The following is a 15,621-nucleotide window of genomic DNA, read 5'->3' on the forward strand; positions in this document are numbered from 1 at the left end:
AGGGTCTGCCACCTTCCGTCCCACGGTCAAACGACACTTACTGTTGGAAAGTTCATCCTGACATTGAGTTGGAATCTCCTTCTTTGTCACTCGGCGCCATGGGTTCGAGTCCTGCCCGCCGGAGCAGGAGAAAAACAAGCTTGCTCCCTCTTCCATGTGGCAGCCCTTCAGATATTGGAAGACGGCTCTCCTATCTCCTTTAAGTCTCCTCTTTCCCAGGCTAAACATCCCCAGCTCCTTCGACCGTTCCTAATCAGGCTCAGTTTCCAGTCCCTTGATCATCTCGGTTGCCCTCCCCTGCACACCTTCCAGCTTGTCAATATCCTTAAATTGTGGTGCCCAGAAATGGACACAGGACTCCAGGTGTGGTCCGACCAGAGGCAGAATAGAGCGGGACTCTTCAGAGTTCCCTTGATCTGGACACTAGACTTCTGTGGATGCAGCCTAGAATAGTGTTAGCTTTTTTTGCTGCTGCATCACACAGTTGGCCCACGTCAAGTTTGCGGTCCACCGAGACCCCCCAGATCCTTTTCACATGCACTGCTAATAAGCCCGGTGTCCCCCATCCTATATTTGTGCATCTGGTTCTTCCTGTCTAAGTGCAGAACCTGGCCTTTGTCCCTATGGAAATTCATATTTTTAGCTCTGGCCCAGTTCCCCGATCTGTTAAGGTCATCTTAAATCCCGTTTCTGGCTTCTGCGGCATTCACCCCCACCCCAAGTTTGGTGTCATCTGCAAATTGGAGGCATCGTTGATTGCTGAGTGGGGTTGGGGAGCGGGTCCTTCGCAGCCCAAGGGCCGCATGCCTTTGTTCCCAACTTCTGGAGGGCCGCTAAGGAAGTTTGGGTTCTCCCCCTCCTCATGAGGAAAGCTACATCCGCCCTTTCCGGCTGCCTGACTCACCAACTCTCATCATTCCCAGGCTCCTGCAAATCAGAAAAAATGCAGAAATCCACCACTGCTCCTTATTACAGGAAGCCGCCTCACCTGTTGGATTTCTGCCTGCGGCTTGGAAATGCAAGCAAGCCTCCCCCCCCCCACCTTCCCAACGAGTCCCCTTTCTGCATTTAAGAAAGGCAATACTCTTAAAAGCATCATTTTTTATTATTATTTACATGAAAACATCTTACACGGAGCAACATTTGGTTCTTCTGGAAAATGCAAAGTTGGTTTGTATGTTCAGCAGAAGGAAGGTCTCTGCGCCGTTGCAGTGCAAGGAAAGTGTGTAATTGTGGAGGGGGGTGTTTCATGTTCAAATGCCCCCCCCCTCCAATTCTTCTTGCACATGGAAAGTTAGAAAGGTTGGGCAGAAGTTTCCTTGGCAGATTAGATTTCTGCAGGCAGGGAGTTTTCCCCTCGTAGGGGGAGCTTGCAAACATGGGGGGGGGGGGAACCCAGCCTAAGTATATTTCAGGGGAAAGTATTTCCTCTGACTTAGGGCCAAGTTAACCCCAGGAATTTGGCTGCCCCCCCCCCACAAAATCCCACTGTTTTGACACCATCGTGGCAATACAAGCGGAAGAAGAGATCCTTTTAAAAAACCAGAAATTCGGCATCTTCCTTGAAAAAGTCTGAAAATCACCATAAATGCCACAACTCTCAATAAGAAGAACAGTTGCAAAGGGAAACTGACACCCCGGATAATCATAAAACCAAACACACACACACACACACACACACACACACACACACACACACAAACTCAACTTTGGTATAGTTCTCTGAGCATGCAACAATCAAAATAAAAATCCATATGTGATCAGTAGCCGGGGAAAAAGACCCTCTATTTCCCGATGATATTCCTCTTCAGCAGATGATTCCTGATGAATTCTAGAGTTGGAAGGGATCCCCAAGGGTCATCTAGGCCAACCCCATGCAATGCAGGAATATTGGCTCTCATCTTTATTGATCACCAGGCTCCCAAGGTCAAGAAATCCATCCCTTGTACAGACAGGAATTCAAACTAGCATGTGAAGGGCAGACCGGTATATCAGACAGAGGTACAGCAGGAAGCCTCCTCCAGGTTCACCTTTTTTTAAAGGATCCAATCGCATCCGATGCAAAGAGCCTTTGACAAAGATGCCTCAGGGCTGAGATCCTGCGAGGAGGTTCCCTGTCGCACCCCTGCCTGATTTTCTTATTTTATTAATTTATTCAACTAATTGTGACCCTTGGGTCCCTTCCAGCTCTACAATTCTACGATTCTAACAATTGAAAGACCACAGATTTCTCTTCCCTGCCCTACGGAGGGAAAGGAATCCATTCCCGAGGAGCGGGGTCGGCTAAATTCATTTTTGAGGTTTTTTAAAAACTTGCGTAGACTTCTTTGGAACAGACGGCGATGCATGTTTTAATTTAATATAATTTAACATTTTAAAAAACTCACTTTTCATTGCACTTTATGGCACGACAGAGCAAACTGGGAAAACCAAACAAACGAATGAACCAGCGGCGAAGAAGGAGGGATAATAATAATAATAATTTTTTTGCCAGGGTCATTTCATCAGTACATAGCAATTTGGGGGAAACCGAAAATAAAATCCTAATCAATTGGCCATAAAACTTACAGATACACACCTATTATCTTTAAAAATACACTATATTACATTTTACAAAACACAGGCTGGCTTCTGGCAACTTGGGGGGGTGGGCAAAAAAAGGGGAAATCTGCAATTGTCATTCATACATTTAGAAAATGAGGCAGTTCGGCTGAGAACGGACGGCTGCTGTTGTTTTTTTGGGGGGGGGGTTGCTACAGACACGATGCGATCCGACCCCCAAATTCAGAGAAATTCGGGTTACAAATCAAAGCACCGTTAAGGCCAGTTAGAACAGTTTTTTCCTCCTGTAGGTGTTGCAGGAGGGCACCCAGTTTCCAAGAGGTGTTGTTTCCCCCCCCCATAATAAAAGAGTGTTGAGACAGAAACAAACAAAGCCCATTGTAGCTAAGAGAGAGAACCTCCCATCCCAGGAGCAGTCTACCTGAGCCCAGATGCCAGAACAGATGGGCGGCTGTTTCCTGGCACGACCCCCCCCCCCCGCGAGGCGGACCCGATCCTCTCCTGAACTGCAGCAACGCAGCCCCTTGAAAAATGGTCTCACGCACCCCCCTCCGCCCCAAGGATTTATTGAGAATTCAAGGCGCTTGTGGGGAAACCCAAATTCTGCCGCTTTAAAATCAGTTAGAGTCTCCTTTTGACCTCTTTTGGCAAAGCCAGGCTAACGACGACGCCAGCTCTATAACATTTATTTTTTTAGAAACCAGGGATATATAAATAGATAAATGTCTCCAGGTCAAACGGCTGCCGATTCGAGAGGCATTGTGGATATTTCGAGAAAGCTTGCGGGAGAGAGGAAACCTTTTCCCCAAAAAGCTTGCGGGAGAGAGGAAACCTTTCCCCCCCCCACCCCCAAGTTTGCATTGCAAAAACGCAAAATAAAAAAACGACTGCATCAAATTGGGTCGACGAAATCACCCCTTTTCAAATTCTCCAAAGTTATTTGAGATGCGATGCTTTCGTTTGCAGGGGGGAAAAGGAGTTGTATCCCATTCGCACTGAGCCATTTATGATATTACTTTAAACTGTCATGGGTAACCCCCCCCCCCAAAAAAAAATCCTGGGAGTTGTAGTTTGATAAGGGCGCCGAGATGTATTCCTCTCCGCCACACTGCTGTAATTTCCAGCGGCGCTCCCCGTGAAGAGGAATGGGTTGTTAAACCATTCTGGAAACTGTAGCACTGGGGGTGGGGAATTGGGGGGGGGTCTCCTAACAATTCTCAGCGCCCTGAACAAACTATAATTTCCAGGGTTCTTTAGGGGAGAAGCAAGGACTCTCTAAAGTGGTGCCACAGCACTTTAAATGTCTAGTGTGGAGGCATCCTATCTTTTTCTCGGGGCAGACGAAATTAATTGAGCGCTGAAATAAATGCACTCAAGGGGGTCATTGCCCATCAATTTCAACAGGTCTACTTCGAGTAGGACGTAAAACTGGGCACAACCTGAAAGGAACACCATCGATCTCTGGCCCTGAAGAGCCCACAAAAATTTCACCCTACAAAAAACTTTAAAAAGTTTGGGTTTTTATAGTCCTGGCCCTGGATGAGAAAACATCGAAGCGTTTTCTTGGATTGGCACAACGCCCGCTCACAGCTTCTGTGCCAAATTCGAATCAAGTGTCAAATCCGAAGGTATAAAAGAAAGAAAAGCAAATTTGAACCCTTCTGCATCTCAGGGGGAGGAGAAGCATTCCCTTTTGAGTAAGAAAGAAAACATCCTTCAGAAATCCCAGTTTTCATTTTCAAAGAAAGAGAGACCTATTAAAAATATACAATTTTTTAGAAATTGCTGGCTGACTAAATCATGGGCTGCATTGAAAAATCAAAGGATTGAATTGAAAATCAAGCGGCCTGGCCAGCTGAGTCGAACAACGCAATGCAATCCTATTTTGGGGGTGTGCGGACTTAAAAAAGGGATGATTTCTCACCCACAAACGTTGCAGTCTCCCTCTCCCAAGCAGCTTCGTTAACTACGAACCCCAAAATCCGGGATCCCCCTCGAAACCGGTGCCAAAGTTTTGCGGTCCTTTTTTCCATGGCAAAGAAACACCCCGCGCTTTGCGGCACCCCCAAAAAACAGAGCCATAGCTAAGACCCTCAAACCTGGGGGTCACCCCCCCTAAAACCCCCAACGGGTTTGAGGGTCTATGGCTCCGTTTTCGGGGCGCTGCAAAACATTTGCCAAAGCCCGGCTCTGGTTTGGAGCGAACCGGATGACATGGAGTTTTGGGGAGGTGGGAGGCGGTTGCTAGGCAACCACAGGCAACAAAAGCATTGGCTGGCCTGCATCCTTCCCTTACTGAGATGGGAGGCGGTTGCTAGGCAACCAGAGACAACATCCCTAGCCCCCAGCATCTCCGGTGAGAGATGCCCTCCCCGCCACAACTCATTTGTCTTTAAATACTTTTTTTTTTAAGCCAACGGAAGCAGAAATTTCAAAGGGGGGACGACCCCCGGAAGATGACCCGGATTGATGCTGGAAGGGGGGCGCCCCCCGCTGTCTCCCGGGCCGCCATCAGCTCATTTGCTCCAGGTAAGTCGAGAGAAGGGGGTCCGGAGGCAGGAAAATGGTGTGCTTGTTGCTAACTTTCATCTGGCGTTTTCCTTCGTAGTCAGAACCTAAGACGGAAATAATAATAATAATAATAATAATAATAATAATAATAATAATAATAAATGGTAGCAATAACTGTAATGGTGATAATAATTTTGGTGTCTTTAAACACCTTGAAAAACAAAAGGACAAGGTGTTCTTTTCCAAAAGGAAACAAGCAAATACAAGTTGGTTCCCAAACACTGAAAACCCGGAAATAAGTGTTCTTGTTTTCGACTGTTTTCCGGAAGCCAGACGCCCGACGCAGCTGTCGGCTCTTGTCTCCGGGGCGCCTGCACTAATCAGAAGCCGCGCCTTGGTTTCTGAACATTTCGGAAGTCAAACGCACTTCCAGAATGGATTAAGTTTGGCGCTTTTGTTTTTGCTCTTCATTTTGCGTTTCTGTTTTTAAAGCTTTTTCAGGTTCATTTGTTTTTGTGACTGCGCGGAACCCAGTTCAGCTACCAATTGATGGGTTGTGTGACTGCGGAAATGGATAAAAGCCCCCCATCCACGAGAATATGTAATAGAATCACAGCAAATGAAAGTCTGCCGCTGTTGTACGAACAAAATTAGACAATATAGTCCATCGGTATTGAGAGAGGCAAACAAGTCTTTTTCAACAGTCACAATGACCATCATCTGTGCAGGTAAGAAAAAATAATAATTTTAATTTTTATCACCTACAATACTGTCTTATTTATTTTACAATACAGTACATTGATTCTTGCTTTTGTTTTATGGATCGATGGTCTCGTTAGATAGTAAAATTCATGTAAAATTGCTGTTTTAGGGGTTGTTTTTAAAAGTCTGTGACAGATTAATCTGTTTTGCATGACTTTCTATGGGAAACTGCGCCTTGGTTTTGGAACGCTTTGGTTTTGGAAAAGGACTTCCGGAACAGATTAAATCTGAGAACCAAGGGACCACTGTAGAAGAAAACCTTAGGAGATATTGGGGGGGGGGGGAGTTGGGCGAGGGAAGCAGGGCTTTGCAATTGCATTTTTTTAAAATAAAAGAAACGTTATTTCCTCCTTATCACCCAGCCATGGAGGCCGGAATGGAAGGCAGAGGCAGCCCAGAAAGGCCTCGCCCTCCCTGCAAGGGAGAGATAGCCACGTTCGACGTGAGCAAGCAAGTTTCCTCCCCCCCCCAAAAAAAATACGAAATAATATCAGAAAGGAGCCCTTACTGGCAGAAGCGAGGTCCATGTATTGGCAGACGGCGTGAAGGAGCAGCCTTTCGAAGCTGCAAGAAAAGAAATCGAAAAACACATTTTTATCCGCTTCTGCAAGTTCTCTCGCAACGGGGAAGGGGATGTCCAGATTTTGCTAGGTGCCCAGATCGCATTCCCCCATGACGGGGACGGATGGGAGCTGAACAACCAAGAACCTTTGGCCCATCGTCCATTTCCCATCGTCCTCACCGGGGTGGATAAAAATCAATGATTTTTTAAAACACACACACACACACACACACACACACACAAAATCGATTTTTTTTAAAAAAAATTAAATCGGATTTTTAAAATGAAATGCTTTTGGAAGAAAAACCTTTCTAAATATTTTCTATTTCAGTTACATTACAGTCCAAAGGCTGTTGATCAGGAAATGAGGATTTGTTTTAAGTTTTCCATGCACAAACCAAGTTGCACATCCCCCTTCTGTACTACAATTCCCATCAGGCAGCGGAACCCGTCGCGAGAACCGCTTTGTTACCTGTTGTCCATCATTGCCGTGTAGACGGAACGAGGGCTGGTGGAAAAAAAGGCCAATAGCTCATCCTCGAGGCACTCCAGGGTCCCCTGGGGGTGGGGGTGGGGGGAAGAAGCATGTCTCTTCTTTATTAATAATAATAATAATAATAATAATAATAATAATTGCATCCCTCCCGATATCACAGCAGGAATGCATATCAGTTAATATCTTGACCCTGCTCCACTGAAATTTCATAGGAAAACAGCCAAGTAAACAGCTATTTTCATAGAATCATAGAATCGTAGAGTTGGAAGAGACCACAAGGGCCATCCAGTCCAACCCTCTGCCAAGCAGGAAACACCATCAAAGCATTCTTGACATATGCCTGTCAAGCCTCTGCTTAAAGACCTCCAAAGAAGGAGACTCCACCACACTCCTTGGTAGCAAATTCCACTGCCGAACAGCTCTTACTGTCAGGAAGTTCTTCCTAATGTTTAGGTGGAATCTTCTTTCTTGTAGTTTGAATCCATTGCTCTGTGTCCGCTCCTCTGGAGCAGCAGAAAACAACCTTTCTCCCTCCTCTATATGACATCCTTTTATATATTTGAACATGGCTATCATATCACCCCTTAACCTTCTCTTCTCCAGGCTAAACATACCCAGCTCCCTAAGCCGTTCCTCATAAGGCATCGTTTCCAGGCCTTTGACCATTTTGGTTGCCCTCTTCTGGACACGTTCCAGCTTGTCAGTATCCTTCTTGAACTGTGGTGCCCAGAACTGGACACAGTACTCCAGGTGAGGTCTGACCAGAGCAGAATACAGTGGTACTATTACTTCCCTTGATGCTATACTCCTATTGATGCAGCCCAGAATTGCATTGGCTTTTTTAGCTGCTGCATCATTTTCGTGGAGGAGGGTCAAGATATTAACTGATATGCATGAAATTTCAGATATAGCTATATAATCCCTAGTGCAGTAAGATAAGACCTTTGGAGCAGGCATTTAATTTTTTTAAAAAAGTTTTTTTATGAACCACCCTATTATTTATACCATATGTTATGCCCCAGCCACTCTGGGCAGCTTCCAACACCTATAAAAACAATAAAACACCCAACGTTGAAAGCTTCCCGATATATGGGGCTGCCTTCAGGTGTCTTCTAAAAACTGCATGGTTATTTATCCGAATCAACAAGCTGCCCTCGGGTTTACAACCGACGGCACGACACAAAAGGAAGAAAGGGTTGCGGCGGAGGAGGAAAGGCAAGCGTTCCCAGGCGCCAAATCTCAGAAACTACGTTCTTGGCCAACAATCGGCTGGAAAAGGAAGGATATCAAGGAGAAGGCGGAAGCCGAGGATCTTTCGAGCAGAGCCCAGTGGAAACAGCTCTGGTGCTTCTCCGGCCCCGGCCTGCCCCGCGTTCGAAACCTACCATTGGGATACGGCTCCGTTTCAGGGTCGTTCTCAAGCGCCGGCTGATGCGCTGGAAACACTCTTGCGGGGTGTCACCGGAGTGTTCTGCAACGGAAAGACGGTGGGAAGAGGAGGGAAACAGGCCGTGAGATTCCTGCGTTGCAGGGGGTTGGCCTAGATGACCCTGGGGTGCCCCTTCCAGTTCTGCAATTCTGTGATTCTAAGGGGAAGAACAGGGGCCAGGAGCTTCTAGATCAGGGGTAAGCAAACTTTTCCAGCAGGGGGCTGGTCCACTGTCCCTCAGACCTTGGGGGGGGGGGTTGGCCGCCAGACTATATTTTTTGGGGGGTGGGTGGAAAATGCACGAATTCCTATGCCCCACAAATAACCCAGAGATGCATTTTAAATAAAAGCACACATTCTACTCATGTAAAAACACCAGACAGGCCCCACAAATAACCCAGAGATTAATTTCAAATAAAAGGACATATTCTACTCATGTAAAAACCCGCCGATTCCCGGACCGTCCGTCGGCTGATTTGAGAAGGCGAATGGGCCGGATCCAGCCCCCGGGGGGGCCTCAGTTTGCCTACCCATGTTCTAGCCGGAGAGTTTAAGAGCTGCACCCGTTGGCTGTGTCCGCCGGTGCCATGTGGCCCTCGGACCGCTTCCAATGAGCGGATGCGGCCCTAAAAAAAAAAAAAGAGTTCCTCGCTCCCTGACGTGGCAGGTAAGTCTGCAAAGCAGCACCTGTTGGATGCCTGCCTGCCACCACACCCTCTTCCCCAGGAGGGCCTCCCCTGAACAGGGAGCGTTGCAAGGGTAGACTGCTCCTGTATAGGGAGGTTCGTCTGAAAGCAGAAATCTCTACCTCCCTCCAAGAGCAAAGATGCTCTGGAAACTGAGTTGGGAGCCCGTTTGACTGCAAGGAAGAGAGAGAGAGAGAGGGAGAGAGAGAAGGAAGGGCTTTTTTTTGCATCAGAAATGCAAAACAACCCTGCAAGGTAGGCCAGGCGTACCTTTCCACTTGACATCCGGTTTGTCGGCCAGCTTGCCCTTCTGCTTCTTCGCCGCCTTCTCTTCCAGGTACAAGAGGACTCGCTCTTGTTCTTCGCCAGACCGGTTCATGAAGTCGTTCCAAATCTTAGCCGACAAACACACACACACGACAAATTTATTTCTATAAATTGCTTGCAGACTAAATTATGGGCTGCATTGAAAAATCAAAGGATCATTAAAAAAAATCAAGCGGCCTGGCCAACTGAGTCGAACAACGCAATGCAGCCCTATTTTGGGGGTGCGTGGCCTTAAAAAAGGGATGCGTTTTCACCCATGCCCCCAACAAACTTTGTGGTCTCCCTCTCCCATCAGCCCCAAGCAGCTTCGTTAACTACGAACCCCAAAATCTGGGATCCCCCCAAGAAACCGGTGCCAAAGTTTTGCTGTCCTTTTTCCCACGGCGAAGAAACACCCTGCGTTTTGCAGCGCCCCCCAAAAAACGGAGCAATAGATAAGACCCTCAAACGCGGGGGTCACCCCCCTAAAACCCCAATGGGTTTGAGGGTCTAAGGCTTCATTTTCGGGGTTCATGAAGTCGTTCCAAATCTTAGCCGACACACACACACACACACACACAAAAATGACAAATCTCATGAATGCACAACCTGATCTCGAACCAAACAGCAGCATTTCGCAGGGCCGTTTTTAAATTTATTTTTCTCAGGTGAATCCACTGTCAAGTTGATTAAGTGGACACAGGACAGAGAACCGAGTGTAGTTCGTACGGGTTTCGAGGGGAGCATGAAACTCTGAATCTTAGGGTTGCGGGTTCTAGCCCCATGGTGACATTTATACCCCACGCCCATCTCGTGCGGCGAAAGATTCCTGCCTTGAAGGGGGTTGGAATGGATGGCCCCCCGAGGTCCCTTCCAACTCCTACAAAATCCTAGGAAAGATGTGTTGTTTTTTCCGGTTCAGGTAACATCCAGGGTTGGGAAAATGCCTCTATTTAGAAGGGGCAAGAGCGGAGAATGCCTCTTTATAGGTCATGGGTGGGGAATACCTGTGGCCCTTATAAATCCTGTTAAAATTACTCCGACTTCCATTAGCCCTGGTGTGGCCAGTGGGTCAAGGATGATGGGAACTGCATTACCTACGGTCCCTCGGATGGCGAGACTCCACATAAAATCACAGAGCTGCAAGGGACCCCTGAGGGTCATCCAGTTGAACCCACTGCAAAAGGGAAGCTTAAAGTCATCAAAAAGGATGCCCTTCCTTGCCAAAGTCACTTTTATTTTATTTTTTGGGGCTTGGGGACAACATGGCAAATCCTACGTAGCCGATCGGAGCTCGGCGGTGCAGCACCTGAAGGCCCCGGGTTCAAATCCTCGCTAGGTACGGCTGCGACAGTGCAAGTAAGGAAATACAGGTGAAACTCAGAAAATTAGAATATTGTCGAAAAGTGCATTTATTGCAGTGATGCAACTTTTTATTTTTTATTTTTATTTTTATTTGTACAAATGCTTTCTTTTGGAAATTCCACAGTAATAAAACAAATAGTTACGATAATACAAAAATAAACAAAAATAAACATCGCTATTACTGTACATTTCATTCATTCCATTCCATTTATAATTGACCCACCTAACGACAAATAATTACAATTACAACAAATAATGGCTTGACATATCTTGCTTTGCATGTCATGCATCTATCTCATATATTGGTTTCACCTTTTAAGTTGCGTTACTGAAATAAATGCACTTTTTGACGAATTTTCCAAGTTTCACCTGTATTCACCTATTCAATGCTGGGTGGTTTTTAAGCAAGGGTTGCAGTTCTACAATTTAAGTCTGTCCGGCAATCACTCCCCGTAAGATAACTAGAAACAATTTCACAATTAAAAAGACACGAAAGATTAAAAAAAAAACCCAGCTCACATGAATTCATGTACAGTATAAGGCAAAACAATTAAAAGATCGCTTTCGTATGCAAAAACGTTTTGAGGTTTTGCAGAAACGGTTTCAAATCTGATACATGCCATTAGAACAACAACCACCACCATCACAGCGGAGGCAAGTTGTTTGTACCTCCCGGCTGGAACCCGAGTTCGAAAGATGAATTCCGGACCCAGGTACAGAAAAAAGGCTTCGGAATTCAGAGCGCTGACTCGTTCAGATCCTAATTCCTGCATAGGGCTGAAAACGACAAGCACGGGGCTGCTTCAAAGTTCGGGCTCCGCAAAGCTTTCAAACTTAAAAAACTTGGCAAAGCACCTGAGGCTTAGCAACGCGCTCTTTCAATCTGGCAGCTCAGGTCTGGCAAAGTTCCTTTCCATTGAGGCCGAGGTCTTGCAAAATGACTTGCTTTAACCTTGCACCAATTTGACTGAATTAATCAAAACCGAATTTGGGTGACTGCTGGGGGCGGGGGGCGGGGAGGAGATGCAATTTCCACCTACAAAATGCAAACGTGAAACATTGCCGAATGGTTGGTTTGTTTTAATATAGAAAAGATGCCATTTGCAAAAAAAAAAAAAAACGGAAGGAATCTGCTCTAGAGAGGTGAGGGGTGCCTCTCGAGGAAGAGAGCTGGAATTGAACGGGGGGGGGGGGAGACCACAACGCGTACCTTGATGTACGTCTCATTGTTGCAGGCTTCGGTGAAGATGCTCGGACTGGCCGGGTGCGTGACCTCCCCGTCTTCGCCTGTGCATTCATCCTGCTCCAGGAGAGTCATTAGATAACGTGCTGCGAGGGGGGGGGAGACGCAGAATGTGTGACTCCCCTCTGCAGGTTAGCAATGCACAGCATGCGTCCAAACTATGCTACAAAGCTGAAATCTCAATTTATTGCTCCTCCCACTTTTGCCGCTGGTCCCGCCCACAAGTGGCTAGCGGCTCCCCCCCCCCCCAAGAATGGAATTCGGCCCTCGGGCCGGAAAACGCTTCCCCTATCATGATACAACACGGCTCAGTCGGCAGAATCACATAATTGCAGAGGGTCCAGCCCCGTGCAATGCAGGAATAATTCACCCAAGGTGGGGCTCAAACCTGCGACCCTCGTGTTCTACGGGCTGAGCTCTCCCCGGCTCAGAGCAGCTTGATCTCAGGGTCGTGGGTTCGAGCCCCAGCATTGGGCTGCTGCGGGTTGGACTAGATGACCCCCGGGATCCCTTGTGATTCTGCAATTCCTCTGGGCAGAGATGCGCCCCCAACCCGAAACTCAACTGTTCTCGAGGCGCTGCAGGCTCTTGCGCCCTTTGGCCCGGGGGATGAGATCCGAGTTGCGTATGGCTTGGTTGATGTAGTACTGCTTTCGCTTCGCCGGGGAGAACCTCTTGGCGGTGGGGCTGGCCAGTGGCGGCAGGCAATCCTCGATCCTTCTGCAAACAGGGGGAGCGGGGAGTTTAAAAAATCAGCAGGCGATGAAAATAATGGCAAGAAAAACTGATGGAACTATGCGGAAATGGCAAAACTGACCGATAGACATCAAGACAACAGTGACTTTAAAAGAGAATGGGAACCCTTTATATTATATTTTACAGAAACAAAGAAATATTATAGACTTGATGGCAGGATTTATAGTAAATAAACACTCAACACCTTTATTATTTACTAGCTGTAGTGGGCGACATGTTGTTGTGCCTCAGTCAGGGTCCCCGTTTCCCAGGAGAGGCGCATGACGTAAAAACATCCGTCTCTCTTTAGCCCCCAGCGGGTAACATCATCTTCCCCCCCATGTTACGTCACCCCGAGCCCTCTCTCTCCCCCCCTCGTATATCGTATGCCCGAAGGTTCCTCCTTATGTCGTAGGTAATGTTCGTGTGACGGTGTGTTGAGTAGCCATTTGTGAGTGTTGGTATTTTGATTACCCCCCCCCCCCACTCCAACGGTTTGTTCAGCCTGGAGAAGAGAAGGTTAAGGGGTGATATGATAGCCATGTTCAAATATATAAAAGGATGTCATATAGAGGGAGGGAGAAAGGTTGTTTTCTGCTGCTCCAGAGAAGCGGACACGGAGCAACGGATTCAAACGACAAGAAAGAAGATTCCACCTCAACATTAGGAAGAGCTTCCTGACAGTAAGAGCTGTTCGGCAGTGGAATTTGCTGCCAAGGAGTTTTGCTCTTGTCTAGCGAGGGTTCCCTGGAAACCTGAGCTGAGCTGCTTTGGAGACAGAAACTTTGGAAGCTGCAGTACCAGTGGAGTCATCACTAGAGGGCGATGTTTTGCAACCTCAACGGTCAAGCGGTTTCGGAGAAAAGTGGAGACCCACAAACATGGGCATTTTACATTTTTATATATACTGTATAGATAATAATATGTAGAAGATAAGAAACAATATAGTGTGTTTTTGTGATAGCAGTGTGAAATAGGGGGGAAATAAACCAGAAATGGAAGTTGGGGGAAGCCCAGGAGGGGAGGGGAGAGGGAATTTAATATTAATATTACTGCTATGGATATGCGATGTATGTAATAATTGAAAAAGAAAATGTAATAAAATCTTTTTTAAAAAAAATCAGCAGTCTCTCTGCAGCCATGACCCACCCCAAAATAAGAGAGCCCCCAAACTCAAGAGACCTGCATTGATCCATTTTTATCAACCTAAACGCAGAGATAAGAAATATCCGATTTATTACAAACAAGCATCGTATTCTACGAATGAGCTCCGTTCCACCTTGCCAAACACACTGAGCTCAGGTGAGTCACTCTTTGGGTTCCTTTTTTTTAGGAACGCAAACCACCTTGCAAGCAAGAAGCGCGACCAGTTCGACTACCAGCCTGAAGCAGGAACCTCGTCAAAGGAAAGGACAGCCGTAACCAGCCTCATGGACGCTTCGAGCTGAGATTCGGGGTCCCTTCCAACTCTGCAATTCTATGAATAAAGATCAGGTTTGCAGAATCTACGGCTCTCACGGCGGTACACTAGATGCCGCAAAGCGGGGAGTCGAGCAAAAGAGACGCTCTCCCCCCAAAACTGGCCTTTGCAGGTATTTTAAAGGCTCTGACAGTTGACGTCATTCAAGGAAGTTTATTCAGAGATGAGTAAGTGAGGCAGGTCATGTTTCCCTCCTTCGCTCCCAGATACATCGTGTGTGTGTTTCTGTTTGTGTTATTTAACAACCCCGATCAGCTCGGGTGAAACCATGGCAAAAGGCTGCCTACAATGCACCATCTTGAGCTTGCGGAACTCCCCACCACAAGAGACGCCCACAGCCGCCGGTTTCAGTACTTCTTAGGACGGGCAATGAGGAAGGGCTCCTTCTGCCAAGCAGAACCTCCAGCTCCAAGGTGCTTTTGAAACATCAGGTAAGCCAATCTGGCCCGGTGTGTGTGTGTGTGTGTGTGTGTGTGTGTGTGTGTACGTTGCGTCCCGCACACCAAACTCACGGTCTCCCCAGGGGTGCCCTTCTCCAAATCAGGAACCCCCAAATGAGGTCTGGTCCAGCAGGGTTCTCCACACACCCCATTTTCTGAGTTGTGCCGCTGCAATGGAAACTCCAAATGCAGGAGAAGTCTATCGGGGGGGGGGAATCAGCTTGCTTGTTCCCGGAGGGAAACAGCTGTTGCCTTCCCGTTTGTTTGTTTGTTTGCTTGCTAGCTAGCTACATCTGCTTGGAGAGCTTGCCTGACCCACCAAGTCTATGCTTTTGCTTTTTATTCTTTTAAAGAAATCAACTGATCTCCTTTTCTTTCCAAATAAGAGCCACGAATATTCAGCGGCAAGGCTCCCCCTTGCCTACCTGCCCCCCCATTACTCACCCATAGGGCTGTTTCGGGGGGGCTCCCGGTTGCTCCTCGTGGCCTCCTCTTGCTCCTCCAGGATCTGCCCCGTTCAGGACCACCATAGCTCGCCCGGGTTGCGATCCTGATGCCTGGGACCCGGCTAGCACCCCTGGCTTTTGGAAAGCTCCCCCGGCCCAGCCGCCTCCCCGGCTGCACCGCCCCAGGAAGACGCGTCAGCTCCGGGGGAAGAAGGGGGAGAAAGAGGCGGTGCAATGCAAAGCTGACGCAACGGGCGCCGCGTTTGCAATATGCAGAGAGCGGCAGAAAGCGCCTTTGCGCGCTCGCCTTGCAGTTTGCTCCGTGCTTTGCGCAGGGCATGGCGCTGCACGGGTTTGTGTTTGCGTTGCATTGCATTGCATTGCATTGCATTGCATTGCAGCGCGTGAGAGTTTTGCATTTGCATTGCACGGAGTGTGAGATTGCATTGCATTAGAATCCTAGAATCCTAGAGTTGGGAGAGACCACAAGGGCCATCCAGTCCAACCCCCTGCCAAACAGGAAACACCATCAAAGCATTCATGACAGATGGATGTCAAGCCTCTGCTTAAAGACCTCCAAAGAAGGAGACGCCACCAC

At 47.6% G+C, this 15,621-nt stretch overlaps 1 protein-coding gene across 1 annotated transcript; it reads right to left on the bottom strand.

Moving 5' to 3' along the window:
* Positions 1-1,086: 1,086 nt before the first annotated feature.
* Positions 1,087-15,212, bottom strand: R3HDM4 (R3H domain containing 4). The gene is made up of 8 exons (XM_035118142.3): positions 15,022-15,212; positions 12,488-12,642; positions 11,890-12,008; positions 9,279-9,402; positions 8,279-8,364; positions 6,870-6,955; positions 6,344-6,399; positions 1,087-5,177 (listed from the first exon to the last, which is right to left on the bottom strand). The coding sequence occupies exons 1-8, from the start codon at positions 15,105-15,107 to the stop codon at positions 5,074-5,076; spliced, it is 816 nt and encodes a 271-aa protein (XP_034974033.1). The 5' UTR covers positions 15,108-15,212; the 3' UTR covers positions 1,087-5,073.
* Between the last annotated feature and the right edge of the window lie 409 nt (positions 15,213-15,621).

This window comes from Zootoca vivipara, chromosome 6 (genome assembly GCF_965207765.1).
Source record: "Zootoca vivipara chromosome 6, rZooViv2.hap1.1, whole genome shotgun sequence".
NCBI classification, from domain to species: domain Eukaryota; kingdom Metazoa; phylum Chordata; class Lepidosauria; order Squamata; family Lacertidae; genus Zootoca; species Zootoca vivipara.